Source organism: Mytilus californianus, unplaced genomic scaffold (genome assembly GCF_021869535.1).
Source record: "Mytilus californianus isolate M0D057914Y unplaced genomic scaffold, xbMytCali1.0.p SCAF_2, whole genome shotgun sequence".
NCBI classification, from domain to species: Eukaryota; Metazoa; Mollusca; class Bivalvia; order Mytilida; family Mytilidae; genus Mytilus; species Mytilus californianus.
Genome location: NW_026262668.1, coordinates 110,212,087 through 110,224,573, shown reverse-complemented (window position 1 = coordinate 110,224,573; position 12,487 = coordinate 110,212,087). Strand labels below are relative to the sequence as shown.

At 31.6% G+C, this 12,487-nt stretch overlaps 2 protein-coding genes across 3 annotated transcripts in view; both read left to right on the top strand.

Annotated features, from left to right (window-relative positions):
- The window catches only part of LOC127728572 (uncharacterized), an 879,051-nt gene extending 874,491 nt beyond the window's left edge, over nt 1–4,560 (top strand). Inside the window, exon 8 of one of the 2 annotated variants that reach the window (XR_007994186.1) lies at nt 3,130–4,560. The gene's annotated coding sequence lies outside the window, so the exon portion shown is untranslated. Of the gene's footprint in view, nt 1–2,817 lie in introns of both variants that reach the window. The other variant, XR_007994185.1, reaches the window with a different exon arrangement.
- LOC127728583 (protein OS-9-like) overlaps nt 1–12,487 on the top strand; it is a 46,471-nt gene that overhangs the window by 9,694 nt on the left and 24,290 nt on the right. The window contains exons 7-9 of the mRNA XM_052236100.1: nt 629–694; nt 6,280–6,414; nt 7,391–7,598. Coding sequence (XP_052092060.1) covers nt 629–694; nt 6,280–6,414; nt 7,391–7,598 — 409 coding nt within the window. The remainder of the gene's footprint in view (nt 1–628; nt 695–6,279; nt 6,415–7,390; nt 7,599–12,487) is intronic.

The window sequence follows — 12,487 nt, the reverse complement described above, 5'->3', positions numbered from 1 at the left end:
GCGCTAATAATGTGTCCATTTTTGCCCCAACTCTTCAGGGTTGGACCTCTGCGGTCGTATCCAGCTGTGCTCGGCGAAGCAATTTATTTTTTTGTGCTTGAAGACATTGATTTTATGATAGTTTTATCATGACCAGTTACAGATCAAGTTTGAATTTTATTCCGGTCAGATAATTTTGTGCAGAGTTATTGTCCTTGGACTTCGAAAATTCATGCAAATATAAATCAGTTTTCCGCATATTTTTTTTTATACTTGAAGATAATGATTTTATATTTGGTATATAGTTTTATCATGCCAAGTTATAAATCAAATTCAAATTTTGTTTGGTTCGGATGATCATTTTGCAGAGTTATGTCCTCGGACTTAAGAAAATTCACACAAATAATCAGTTTTCCACACTTTTTTTTCGTCTTTCTTGAAGATAATGACTTGATATTTGTTATATAGTTTACACCATGACAATTTATAGATCAAGTTAGCATTTTGTTCCAGTACAATGAATTTTTAACCGGTAGGGGACTATGTATTGCCATGCAATACTCTCAGAATGCTTGTTTTTTGTGAAAATTGTGCAAGATCTCATTATTTGTTTTTTGTTGTTCTATAATACATATTGATGTCATTGTAGAAGAAAAAGAAAGGAAAATGAAAGAGGAAGAAGAGAAGAGAATGAAACAAGCAGAACAGAAATTACGTATGTATTTTTTTACAAGTATCTGTATTTGATTTGTAAATTTAGTAGTAAGTATTTTTTTCTTTAAAAAAGATACCAAAGAAAACTTCATTATTTTTTCTCTTTCTGACAGTGAAAGACCAAGAAACAAAATGAACCAATGTACTCTTTGTTAGTCCTCTACTGGCAAAGCCAAAGGGGACTTAAGGTTTGCACTCCCTCCAACCATCAGTCTGTCAATAAATTTTATTCATTGTTCTGCAAAGTTTTAATCTGTTTATTTGGCATATAGTCCTACCATAAGAAGTTTCTGATTGAGTTTTGAGTTTGTTCTGGTTAGCAATATTTGTGGAAGCTCTGGCCTTTTGACAAAGAAAATTGCTTGAAAATATCAGTTTAAATTATTTAATCAAATACTTGGTACATAATCTTGTCATAAGAAGTTACTGATCAAGCTTGAGTTTAAGTTTGGAGTGATTTTTGCAAAGGTTGCAGTCCTTGGACATAGAAAAAAGCTTCAAAATATCAGTTTTCTGCACTTTATTCTGTAATGCCTAAATGAATTGATTAAATATTTAGTGTAAAGTCCCATGAAAAGAATTTACAGATTCTTAGTGGATATGCGATACTTTCAGAAGGCTTGATTTACTTTATCTACTATCATATAATGATATGACAAGTTTTACACACTTTATATGTAAAAGTTTTATTCCTTGCTTTAGTGTTTGCCATCAAATCTACAATTTACATGACCCCCAAGGGTGACTGGGGAATAGAAGTATGGTCACCATTAGTCTTCCTCCGACCGGCAGTAAAACCCTTGCTAATGTGGGGCGTCCGTTTGGCTGTGTGGGATGTACAAATTTGCAGCCAAGTCCGGTCAGAATAGGGACGTTAAATCCGATGCCTCGTGTTAAGAGAGTGCCACGCTCTTTGCACGTTAAGAACCCTTGCAACAACTCTTTGAGGGGTCCGTAGGTGACCTGTTGCAAGGCTAAATTTCCAATATACCCTCATTTCCCGTGGCAGTCCAAATTTCTCCGACCTTAATCCCGGACGCCTCTATTACAGAACCTACCTTTTGTATGTATTGTTAATTTGTTCTCGTCCTGAATATGCATGAAATATTTGCCACTGGACGTTAAGCAACCAACAATCAATCAATCAATACAATTTACATGCAGTAACTGTATGTGATGTCCTGTTTTGCTATGATGTTGTTTCACCAGAATCATTTACCAATTTCGTAGTATTTTGTTAAAAAAAAGTGTTAACACTTGTTCCAAAGCTCATTTGATTTATTTCTAAGTAATGCATAAGTATTTTGTTTTATTAGTTGATACCATCAATTTGAGACTTCACAGTTTCAAATACACCGGTACCCATTTTTCTGGTGCATAATCGGTAAAACTGCATGTCAAATTCTCAAATGACTGCATTTACGCAGCTAATAACGGTTTGTTATTAGTCCCCTACCGACGAAGTCGAAGGGGACTTTAGGTTTGCACTTTGTCTGTCTGTCCGTCAGTCCAGCAACTCAGTTTTCCACACTTTTTTTCTTCGTTCTTAAAGATATTGATTTGATATTTGGTATATAGTTTTATCATGACAAGTTATAGATCAAGTTCAAATTTTATCCTGGTCTAATGATTTAGTCCAGAGTTATGGTCCATAAAAAAACTACATATAAACCAATGTTTGAGTACTGTGTTAAACCATTTATCTGTACAAATGGAGATAACTCATTTTTTAAAAGACATTCTTTGGTAAATTGTATGAGGAATTTTGTGGCAGGTTTTTATGTTATTTTGTATAAACTAATTTTCTGAATGCTACATGTATATATATATATATATAATTTTTATACGACCGCAAAATTTTTGCAGTCGTATATTGGTATGACGTTGGCGTCATCGTCATCGTCCGAAGACACATTGGTTTTCGCACTCTAACTTTAGTTTAAGTAAATGGATCTCTATGAAATTTTACCATAAGGTTCAATACCACAAAAGGAAGGTTGGGATTGATTTTGGTGGTTATGGTACCAACAGTTAAGGAATTAGGGGCCAAAAATAAGCATTTTTGTAACTTCCAGACATAACTGGTGTGTAAGTGTATGGATCTTTCTGAAATTGTACTACAAGGTTCCATATCACAAAGGGAAAGCTGGAATTGAGTTTGGGGGTAATTGCCCAAAACGTTTAGGAATAAGGGGCCAAAAAGAAGCATTTTTCTAGTTTCCAGACAATAACTTGTGTTCAAGTGTATGGATCTCTCTGAAATTGTACCACAAGGTTCCATATCACACAGGGAATGCTGGGATTTATTTTGGGGGTAATTGCCTCAAAATATTAGGAATTAGGGGCCAAAAAAGGGGCAAAAAACAAGCATTTTTCTAGTTTCATGATAATAACTTGTGTGTAAGTGTATGGATCTGTCTGAAATTGTACTACAAGGTTCCATATCACAAAGGGAAAGCTGGAATTGAGTTTGGGGGTAATTGCCCAAAACGTTTAGGAATAAGGGGCCAAAAATAAGCATTTTTCTAGTTTCCAGACAATAACTTGTGTTCAGGTGTATGGATCTCTCTGAAATTGTACTGCAAGGTATCATACCACAAAGGGAAGGCTGGGATTAAGTTTGGGGGTGATGAATCATAAGGGGGTTCAAAAAATTGGGGGGGGGGATTTTTTTTTTTTTTTTTTTTTTTTCTTTTAAAATTTTCCATTTTAAGTTGGTTATTTCTGTTTTATATTTAAAAGCAAATAATAATGATATGGTAGGAGATACACACCAAACAGGAATGTAAATTATTATATAATAAGTATTGTGCAATAGCAAGAAATTTTCAATTGCACAGTATTGCACAATAGCAAGAAATCTTCAGTTGCACAGTATTGCGCAATAGCAAGAAATCTTCAATTGCACAGTATTGTGCAATAGCAAGAAATATCCAATAGCACAATATTGCGCAATAGCAAGAAATATTCAATTGCACAGTATTGTGCAAAAGAAGATACTTTGTATAAATTGCTTATTTCTTGACCAATTTCAATGGAATTTTATTCTTGAATTCTTGGGGTTCTTTAATATGCTGATTCTAACGGTGTATTAAGTTTTTGGATTTTTAGCCCCGTTTTTAAATTGGTCCACATTGAGGTCCAAAGGGTCCAAAATTAAACTTTGTTTGATTTCATCAAAAATTGAATTATTTGGGTTCTTTGATATGCCGAATCTAACCGTGTATTTAGATTCTTAATTTTTGGTTCCGTTTTCAAATTGGTCTACATTAAGGTCCAAAGGGTCCAAAATTAAACTTAGTTTGATTTTTAACAAAAATTGAATTCTTAGGGTTCTTTGATATGCTGAATCTAAACATGTATTTAGATTTTTGATTATGGGCCCAGTTTTCAAGTTGGTCCAAATCGGGGTCCAAAATTAAACTTTTTTTTTGTTTGATTTCAACAAAAATTGAATATATGGGGTTCTTTGATATGCTGAATCTAACCATGTATTTAGATTTTTGATTTTTGGGCCCCATTATCAACTTTGTCCACATTGAGGTCAAAAGGGTCCAAAATTAAACTTTGTTTGATTTCATCAAAAATTGAATTGTTGGGGTTCTTTGATATGCTGAATCTAACCATGTATTTAGATTTTGGATATTGGACCATAATAGGTGAATGTCCAATTTAAAATTTTTAAGTTCTTAGACAACATTCATTCTGTGTCAGAAACCTATGCTGTGTCAAATATTTAATCACAATCCAAATTCAGAGCTGTATCAAGCTTGAATGTTGTGTCCATATTTGCCCCAACTGTTCAGGGTTCGACCTCTGCGGTCGTATCAAGCTGCGCCCTGCGGAGCATTTTATTAATATTTATTAAGTGATATCCTTTAATTAGATAATAATCTATTTTTATTAAGGTATATATTTCATTACATTACATTGTGTAGATAAAAGTTGTTGGCATTTTATAGATAAGTTACAAATCTTAATTAGTTTGTGACAAATGAAAGAAAAAATATTTGGAACTATTAATTATATTTGATTGTAATTTGAAAATAGATATACATTGTATTACATCATATCTAATTTTAGAGAACTATTAATCATATCTAAGGTTAGAGTGTTATAGGTTTTCCTCACTTTTTTCATCATGCTTGAAGATATTGATTGACAATTGGTATATAGTTTTATCATGACAAGTTACAGATCAAAGTTCAAATTTTTGTTTCAGTCTGATAATTTTGTTTTGTGCAGAGTTATGGTCCTTGGACTTGAAAAAAATTACTCATATATTCAGTTTCCACACTGTTTTTAGTCATGCTTGAAGATATTGACTCGATATTTTCTTTTTGTTTACACCATGACAAGTTATAGAACAAGTTAGCATTTTGTCCCAGTATAATGAATTTTTACCCGGTAGGGGACTATGTATTGCCATGCAATACTCTCAGAATGCTTGTTCTTTAAATGAAAAGGAACAGGACGAGTATCATCATGATAGACATGAGATGTTAGTAAATTGCAGTATTGTTATTAAATCCGATATACAAGTTATATTAAATTGTTTGTTTAGCTGTGTTTAATTCATACAATTTGAAATTAAATAAAAGACAATAAATACCCTTAGCAAATGTAAATTACTACAATTTTACTTAATTTTAAAGTATTTTATATTTTTAGAAGCCAGAAATATTTTAATGTTATTAAAGTATTTTATATTTTTAGAAGCCAGAAATATTTTAATGTTATTAAAGTTTTTTATATTTTTAGAAGCCAGAAATATTTTAATGTTAAATATTATATTTTTAGCTCACTTTGAATTGACTTTTGGTAAAGATTTGATTGCAACTTGATTGTAAATCTGTTTTTATCTTGTTGTCATTATTTTTTTCAATGAAAATTGATTTCACATGTTGATTGCACAATTTTAATGCTTTTTTGGTTTTGTCTAGTAGATTTTGTTAAATCTCAAGTTGAAATAGGTTAAAATGAACAGTAAGAAAGTTTCTGTATCAAGGCAAACTTTATTTTTATATATTTTTATGCCACTTTGTTGCACTGGGAGCATCTGTTGACCACCGTTTTATTTGTTATATTTTTTTAAGTTATGAGTTTTAATGTATTTTGTTTATATTAGTTTTGTTGTATATTCTTTATTGCTTTAACCACCAGTAAATGTATATCTCTTTTTATGCATTTTGTTTACATGGTAATCATGATAGAAAATGCTACAGTTAAACTAGTTTATAGTTTGAGTGAATTTGATTGATACCTGTCAATGATAAGCTTTAATTTGCAACTTTATTATAAATTGTTTTGACTTGTTTTGCTTTAATCATTGTATTTCTAACAAAAAATATATTTTAAAGAAACAAAAGGAATTCCACTGTATAGATGATCACGAAAGAAAGATTTAGGCAAAATATGTTTCAGAAATGTTACACAGTTGATTAAATAAAGGATACATAAACTAAAATTGCTTAAGATACAGAATTAGCTTCACTTGATGCATTTGAGAATCAGTCTATATTTTACAAAGCAACACCAAGGATAAGTAACATTAAAGATGTGACATAATGTGTAGACATATTGCAGATTATACAGAAACAGTAGACGAAGTAGATGAAGAAGGATTTCAAGTTTTTGATGAGAATGGTGAATTAAAAAGTATCAATGATGTCAACTGGAATGCAGATAGCAAAACTGATTCACTTAGTAGTTCACTGAAAGGTAAATTTTATAATAGTATCAATAATTTCAACTGGAATACAGATATCAAAACTGATTCACTTTGTAATTCACTAAAAGATAAATTTTATAATAGTAACAATGTTAAACCAACTCTGATTCACTTTAGTAATTCACTGAAATATGAAATTTTATATAAGAACCAATGATGGCAACTAGAATACTGTTACCAAAACTGATTCCCCTAGTAATTCGCTGAAAGGTAAAATTAATTAATAGAATTAATGATGTCAACTAGAATATAGATACATAAACTGATTCTGGCATTGATTTACTGAAAGGATAACTATTTTTAAAAATACTCTTGGCCATCACTTGAGGAGTTAGAGTGGTCTGTTGTACATGTACTGTCCAATGATTTTTGTAATTCCTGCTATCTTTTTTTGTGTATTCTTACCAGACTTGAATTAAATAATAAAAATATGGTAGTAGGCCTCAAAGAGACAAAGACACCTGTAAAGAAGATAACGAGTTATTTGCAGTCTTTCTAGACAAGATCCCTACAGCACAGCAAACTGTGAAGGCAGTATATTGTCACCATACACATCAACAAATGCTGCATCAATAGACACCTATGTACTGGTAGTGTAGATGTAAACATTCAAATAGCTACTTTTGACCCTAAAACATAGAACAGACAGGCTGTCTTTGGCACATACTCAAATGGGATTAGATTCTTGCTCAGAGTGCACTGATCACTGGACAGTTGTTTTATTCTCAGTCCTGTCGTTTGTCTGTCTTGTATAGAGACAACCAATCATAGAATAACAAAAACATGCATATTTGTACATTAGAACATGTTATTATAAAAGTTTTGGACTAAATTGAAAAAAAAAATAAAAGTGATATAAACTAAAATGCAGGTACCAAATTAACTAAAATGTGCATTGGTTTGTTGTTTGACATTTATAGTTATAACTTCACTTGGCAAAACTCAGCTAAATAATTTTATTTACAGATGCGGAACTAAAAGTGAAAGTACAGGTCATAAATAACATGGATGACCTGGAAAAAGTGTTCAAAGATTTAAAGAAAACTGAAAATGCAGGTGGTAAATTGACATCAGATTCTGTGGTGAATCTTAATGACAAAAATTCAGAAACAGATGAAGACACAGATGAAAAAGATACAGAAAGTTCAAAGAAAACTACTCTTACTTTTGAAAAGTAGGTATTTGTTCTATCATAATAGCCTGCATAATGATCTATTACTTGGAAATGTGAAATTTAAAGCAGAAATTAACAATGAAAGTCTGTGAATATTTTTGGAATTTTTTACATGAACTATATGCATTATGGTATATATAGGTGTCACTATTCACATGGCATGCAGTAATTTAAGTTGAACCAAATGAAAAATTTGTTTCAATCATTATCACTTTCTTTGTGACTTGTAAATGAAGGAAGGAACTTTAATGTGCCTTCGTTAATTGTTTTAGTCCCCAGTCCATTAGTCTATGTACATACTGTGAAAGTACTTTTATTCGTGGGGTTCTAATTTTTCGTGGTTTCCGTGGATAGCTTTATCCACGAATATAAGTGTCTAACGAAATATATATAAGCAAGGATTTGTATAGTAATATAATAATACTATACAAATCCTTGATATAAGAACTGTCCAAATCAGGACATGGAAAGATCCCCATTAGCTTAGGTTTGACTACATCGAATATCAGCAAACGCACTATGAGCTAAAGATGCAACTTCAGACAGGATTCTGTCAATTTATCTTTAAAAAACCTAAACTGTACGACTTTTAACCTTTTAATTCTCATGAAAATTAGTTTTGATCGGTAAAAGTCAGACTTCCGGTGATGAAGTGTTCATTTTATATCCTCATAATTATCATACGAAATGTAAATAATTTCATTAAGGGCTTGCTATTTTTTATTTCATAAGAATAGATTCTACAATTCAAAGTACATTTGTAGTACTGGGCGTATTGCATTTCCGCTAATTTTTCAAAGTTCCAATACTACGTTTCCGGAAACTTAAAGTATACGTTTCCAGAAATTGTATTTATTACTTTTCCGGAAATTTACCTGGTAGTACATTATTAATATTTGAATATATGTTAGATAAATTATTTATTTCATATATTTATACAAAAAAGGTTCTGATCTTATATCTACAATACACTAGATATAAAAAAAAATGAAAGTGTCACCTTAGTGAAAGATGATGATGATGTCGGAATCGTTATGTTTTTATGTTTCACCAACTTGAAATGTCTATGATCGTCTATGTAATGAAAAAAAACTGATATTTTCACAGATAGCACAGTTGAATATTCGATACATGGGTGTAAAATGATAACTTCATTCCTCTTGTGTTTGCGAAACTTCCACTTTTTATACGACCGCAAAAAATTTTGTGGTCGTATATTGGTATGACGTTGGCGTCGTCGTCGTCGTTTGGCGCTGTCGTCGTCGTCCGGCGTCGTCGTCCGAAGACACATTGGTTTTCGCACTCTAACTTTAGTTTAAGTGAATGGATCTTTTAGAAATTTGACCATAAGGTTAAATACCACAAAAGGAAGGTTGGGATTGATTTTGGGGGTTATGGTACCAACAGTTAAGGAATAAGGGGCCAAAAATAAGCATTTTCTAGTTTCCAGACAATAACTGTGGAACGGTGTATGGATCTCTCTCAAATTATACTACAAGTTTCCATACCACAAAGGGATGGTTAGGATTTGCTTTGGGGGGTTATGGCTCAAACCGTTTAGGAATTAGGGGCAAAAAAGGGGGAAAAACAAGGTTGTCCTGGTTAATGGACAAATACTTTAGTACAAAACATAATTTAAAGCAGTGTGAGGGAGATAAATCAAATACATCATTGAAATTATCTCCCTTACACTGCTTTTAAATTATGTATAAAGTAATGGTTAATGAACAATAAAGATAATTTAAAACAGTGTAAGGGAGGTAATCCAAATACAACTTTTTTGTTACTTCCCTTACACTGCTTTTAAATTATGTTTAAAGAAATGCATATTTATAAAGGAAGACCAGTAAAAATATCTGCAAATGTTGCATCTTTTTTTTTTACAAAAAAATCCATATGAAAGATTTGACACTATATTTTTAATTCTATTATAAAATAGATTAAGTTAGCACTATGGTAAATTTAAATGGGTAATTATGGTTGCCAACTCCATTGGAAATTTGAATTGAGATTATGACCATATCTTGAGGGAAAGAATTTTTTGGGGGAAAAAAGAGGGGGGGGGGGGGATAAAAAGAAATTGTGGGGGGTCAATTTTTTCTCATTTCAGATTTCAGAAATTAAAAAGAATTATTCTTCAAATATTATTTTTTTTTCAAATTTCAAATATTGAAAAATTTCAAGAAGTAATCTTTAATTGCACAGTATGGCGCATTAGATTTGTAAAATCTTTGATCACATTTATTTATTTGTTATGCCGAATCTAACAGTGTATTTAGATTTTTAATTTTGGGTCCAGTTTTCAAATTGGTCTACATTAAGGTCCAAAGGGTCCAAAATTTAACTTTGTTTGATTTTAGCAAAAATTGAATATATGAGGTTCTTTGATATGCTGAATCTAAACATGTATTTAGATTTTTGATTTTTGGCCCAGTTTTCAAGTTGGTCCAAATTGGGGTCCAAAATTAAACTTTGTTTGATTTCAACAAAAATTGAATATATGGGGTTCTTTGATATGCTGAATCTAACCATGTATTTAGATTTTTTATTTGTGGACCCCGTTATCAAATTGGTTCATATTGAGGTCAAAAGGGTCCAAAATTAAACTTTGTTTGATTTCATTTAAAATTGAATTATTGGGGTTCTTTGATATTCCAAATCTAACCGTGTATTTAGATTTTTAATTTTGGGTCCTGTTTTTTAAATTGCTCTACATAAAGGTCCAAAGGGTCCAAAATTAAACTTAGTTTGATTTTAACAAAAATTGAATTCTTGGGGTTCTTTGATATGCTGAATCTAAACATGTGTTTAGATTTTTGATTATGGGCCCAGTTTTCAAGTTGGTCCAAGATAGGGTCCAGTATTTAAACTTTGTTTGATTTCAACAAAAATTGAATGTAAGGGGTTCTTTGATATGCTGAATCTAAACATGTATTTAGATTTTTGATTATGGGCCCAGTTTTCAAGTTGGTCCAAATTGGGGTCCAAAATTAAACTTTGTTTGATTTCAACAAAAATTGAATATATGAGGTTCTTTGATATGCTGAATCTAAACATGTATTTAGATTTTTTATTTGTGGGCCCCACTATCAAATTGGTTCATATTGAGGTCAAAAGGGTCCAAAATTAAACTTTGTTTGATTTCATCAAAAATTGAATTATTGGGGTTCTTTGATATGCCAAATCTAACCGTGTTTTTAGATTTTTAATTTGGGTCCCGTTCTTTAAATTGGTCTTCATTGAGGTCCAAAGGGTCCAAAATTAAACTTAGTTTAATTTTAACAAAAATTGAATTCTTGGGGTTCTTTGATATGCTGAATCTAAACATGTATTTAGATTTTTGATTATGGGCCCAGTTTTCAAGTTGGTCCAAGTTGGGGTCCAAAATAAAACTTTTTTTGATTTCAACAAAAATTGAATATATGGGGTTCTTTGATATGCTGAATCTAACCATGAATTTAGATTTTTTATTTGTGGGCCCCGCTATCAAATTGGTTCATATTGAGGTCAAAAGGATCCAAAATTAAACTTTGTTTGATTTCATCAAAAATTGAATTATTGGGGTTCTTTGATATTCCAAATCTAACCGTGTATTTAGATTTTTAATTTTAAGTCCCGTTTTTTAAATTGGTCTACATTAAGGTCCAAAGGGTCCAAAATTAAACTTAGTTAGATTTTAGAAAAAATTGAATTCTTGGGGTTCTTTGATATGCTGAATCTAACCATGTATTTTGCCCAGTTTTCAAGTTTGTCCAAGTTGGGGTCCAAAATTAAACTTTGTTTGATTTTAACAAAAATTGAATATATGGGGTTCTTTGATATGCTGAATCTAACCATGTATTTTGATTTTGGACATTGGACCATAATAGGTAAATTAAAAAAATTCAAGTTCTTAGACCACATTCTTTCTGTGTCAGAAACCTATGCTGTGTCAAATATTTAATAACAATCCAAATTCAGAGCTGTATCAAGCTTGAATGTTGTGTCCATACTTGCCCCAACTGTTCAGGGTTCGACCTCTGCGGTCGTATCAAGCTGCGCCCCAGCGAAGCATTTTATCATCAAAATGTGGGACTCTGCTTATTGATGTGTGCACTACCCGAAGACTAACTCTCCAGCCCAAGGTAGATCATATTGACTTTGACTTGTCAATGCATACTGCTGTTACAAAAATTTCATGCTGCTACAATCAGTTGTGGCAGGTTTCATTTAGGACAAAGTTCAAGGTACTCCTTAATTATTTTCTCGAAAAAGTAATAATTTATTTTTCCCAGGATCGTTACTATTTTCTCGGAAAAGTAAGGTATTTATTTCCGGAAACGTAGACTTTTTTTTGTGGAAACGTCATCTTTTTTTCCCGGAAAAGTAAACCCAAATATGGGAAACGTAAAACGCCGGTAGTACTATTTTATGTAACCGTTTTCTTTAAGTGACATGTTTATGGCCCAATTAACACCTTTGGTGACCATTAATCTGTTGATCAAACAATCTGGGGTAATTAGTGTCATCACTTCTGATAACGCCTATGCAACAATTGATATGTTTACTTTGCAATTTCCTTCAATAGAGAACATTTTTAAGAATAGATGAATTGGCTTATTTCAGAAAGCAATTATCTTATTAAAAGTTTGATGAATGTTGTCAGTAATGAAAGACGAACAAGTAGGTGAAAATGAGCACCTCATTTTGCAATGTCCCAGAAATTATTATAAAACAACATATGAATATTTTCACGTGTTTTTGTTTCAGATGGCTTCACATTCTTCACCAAATTTTTCCTTTCAAAAAACTAAAATCCACAAATTTAAGAACCCACAAACATGCAAATTTTGCTCAAACCACGAAAATTGATACCAACGAATAAAAGTACTTTCACAGTAGTAGGTATT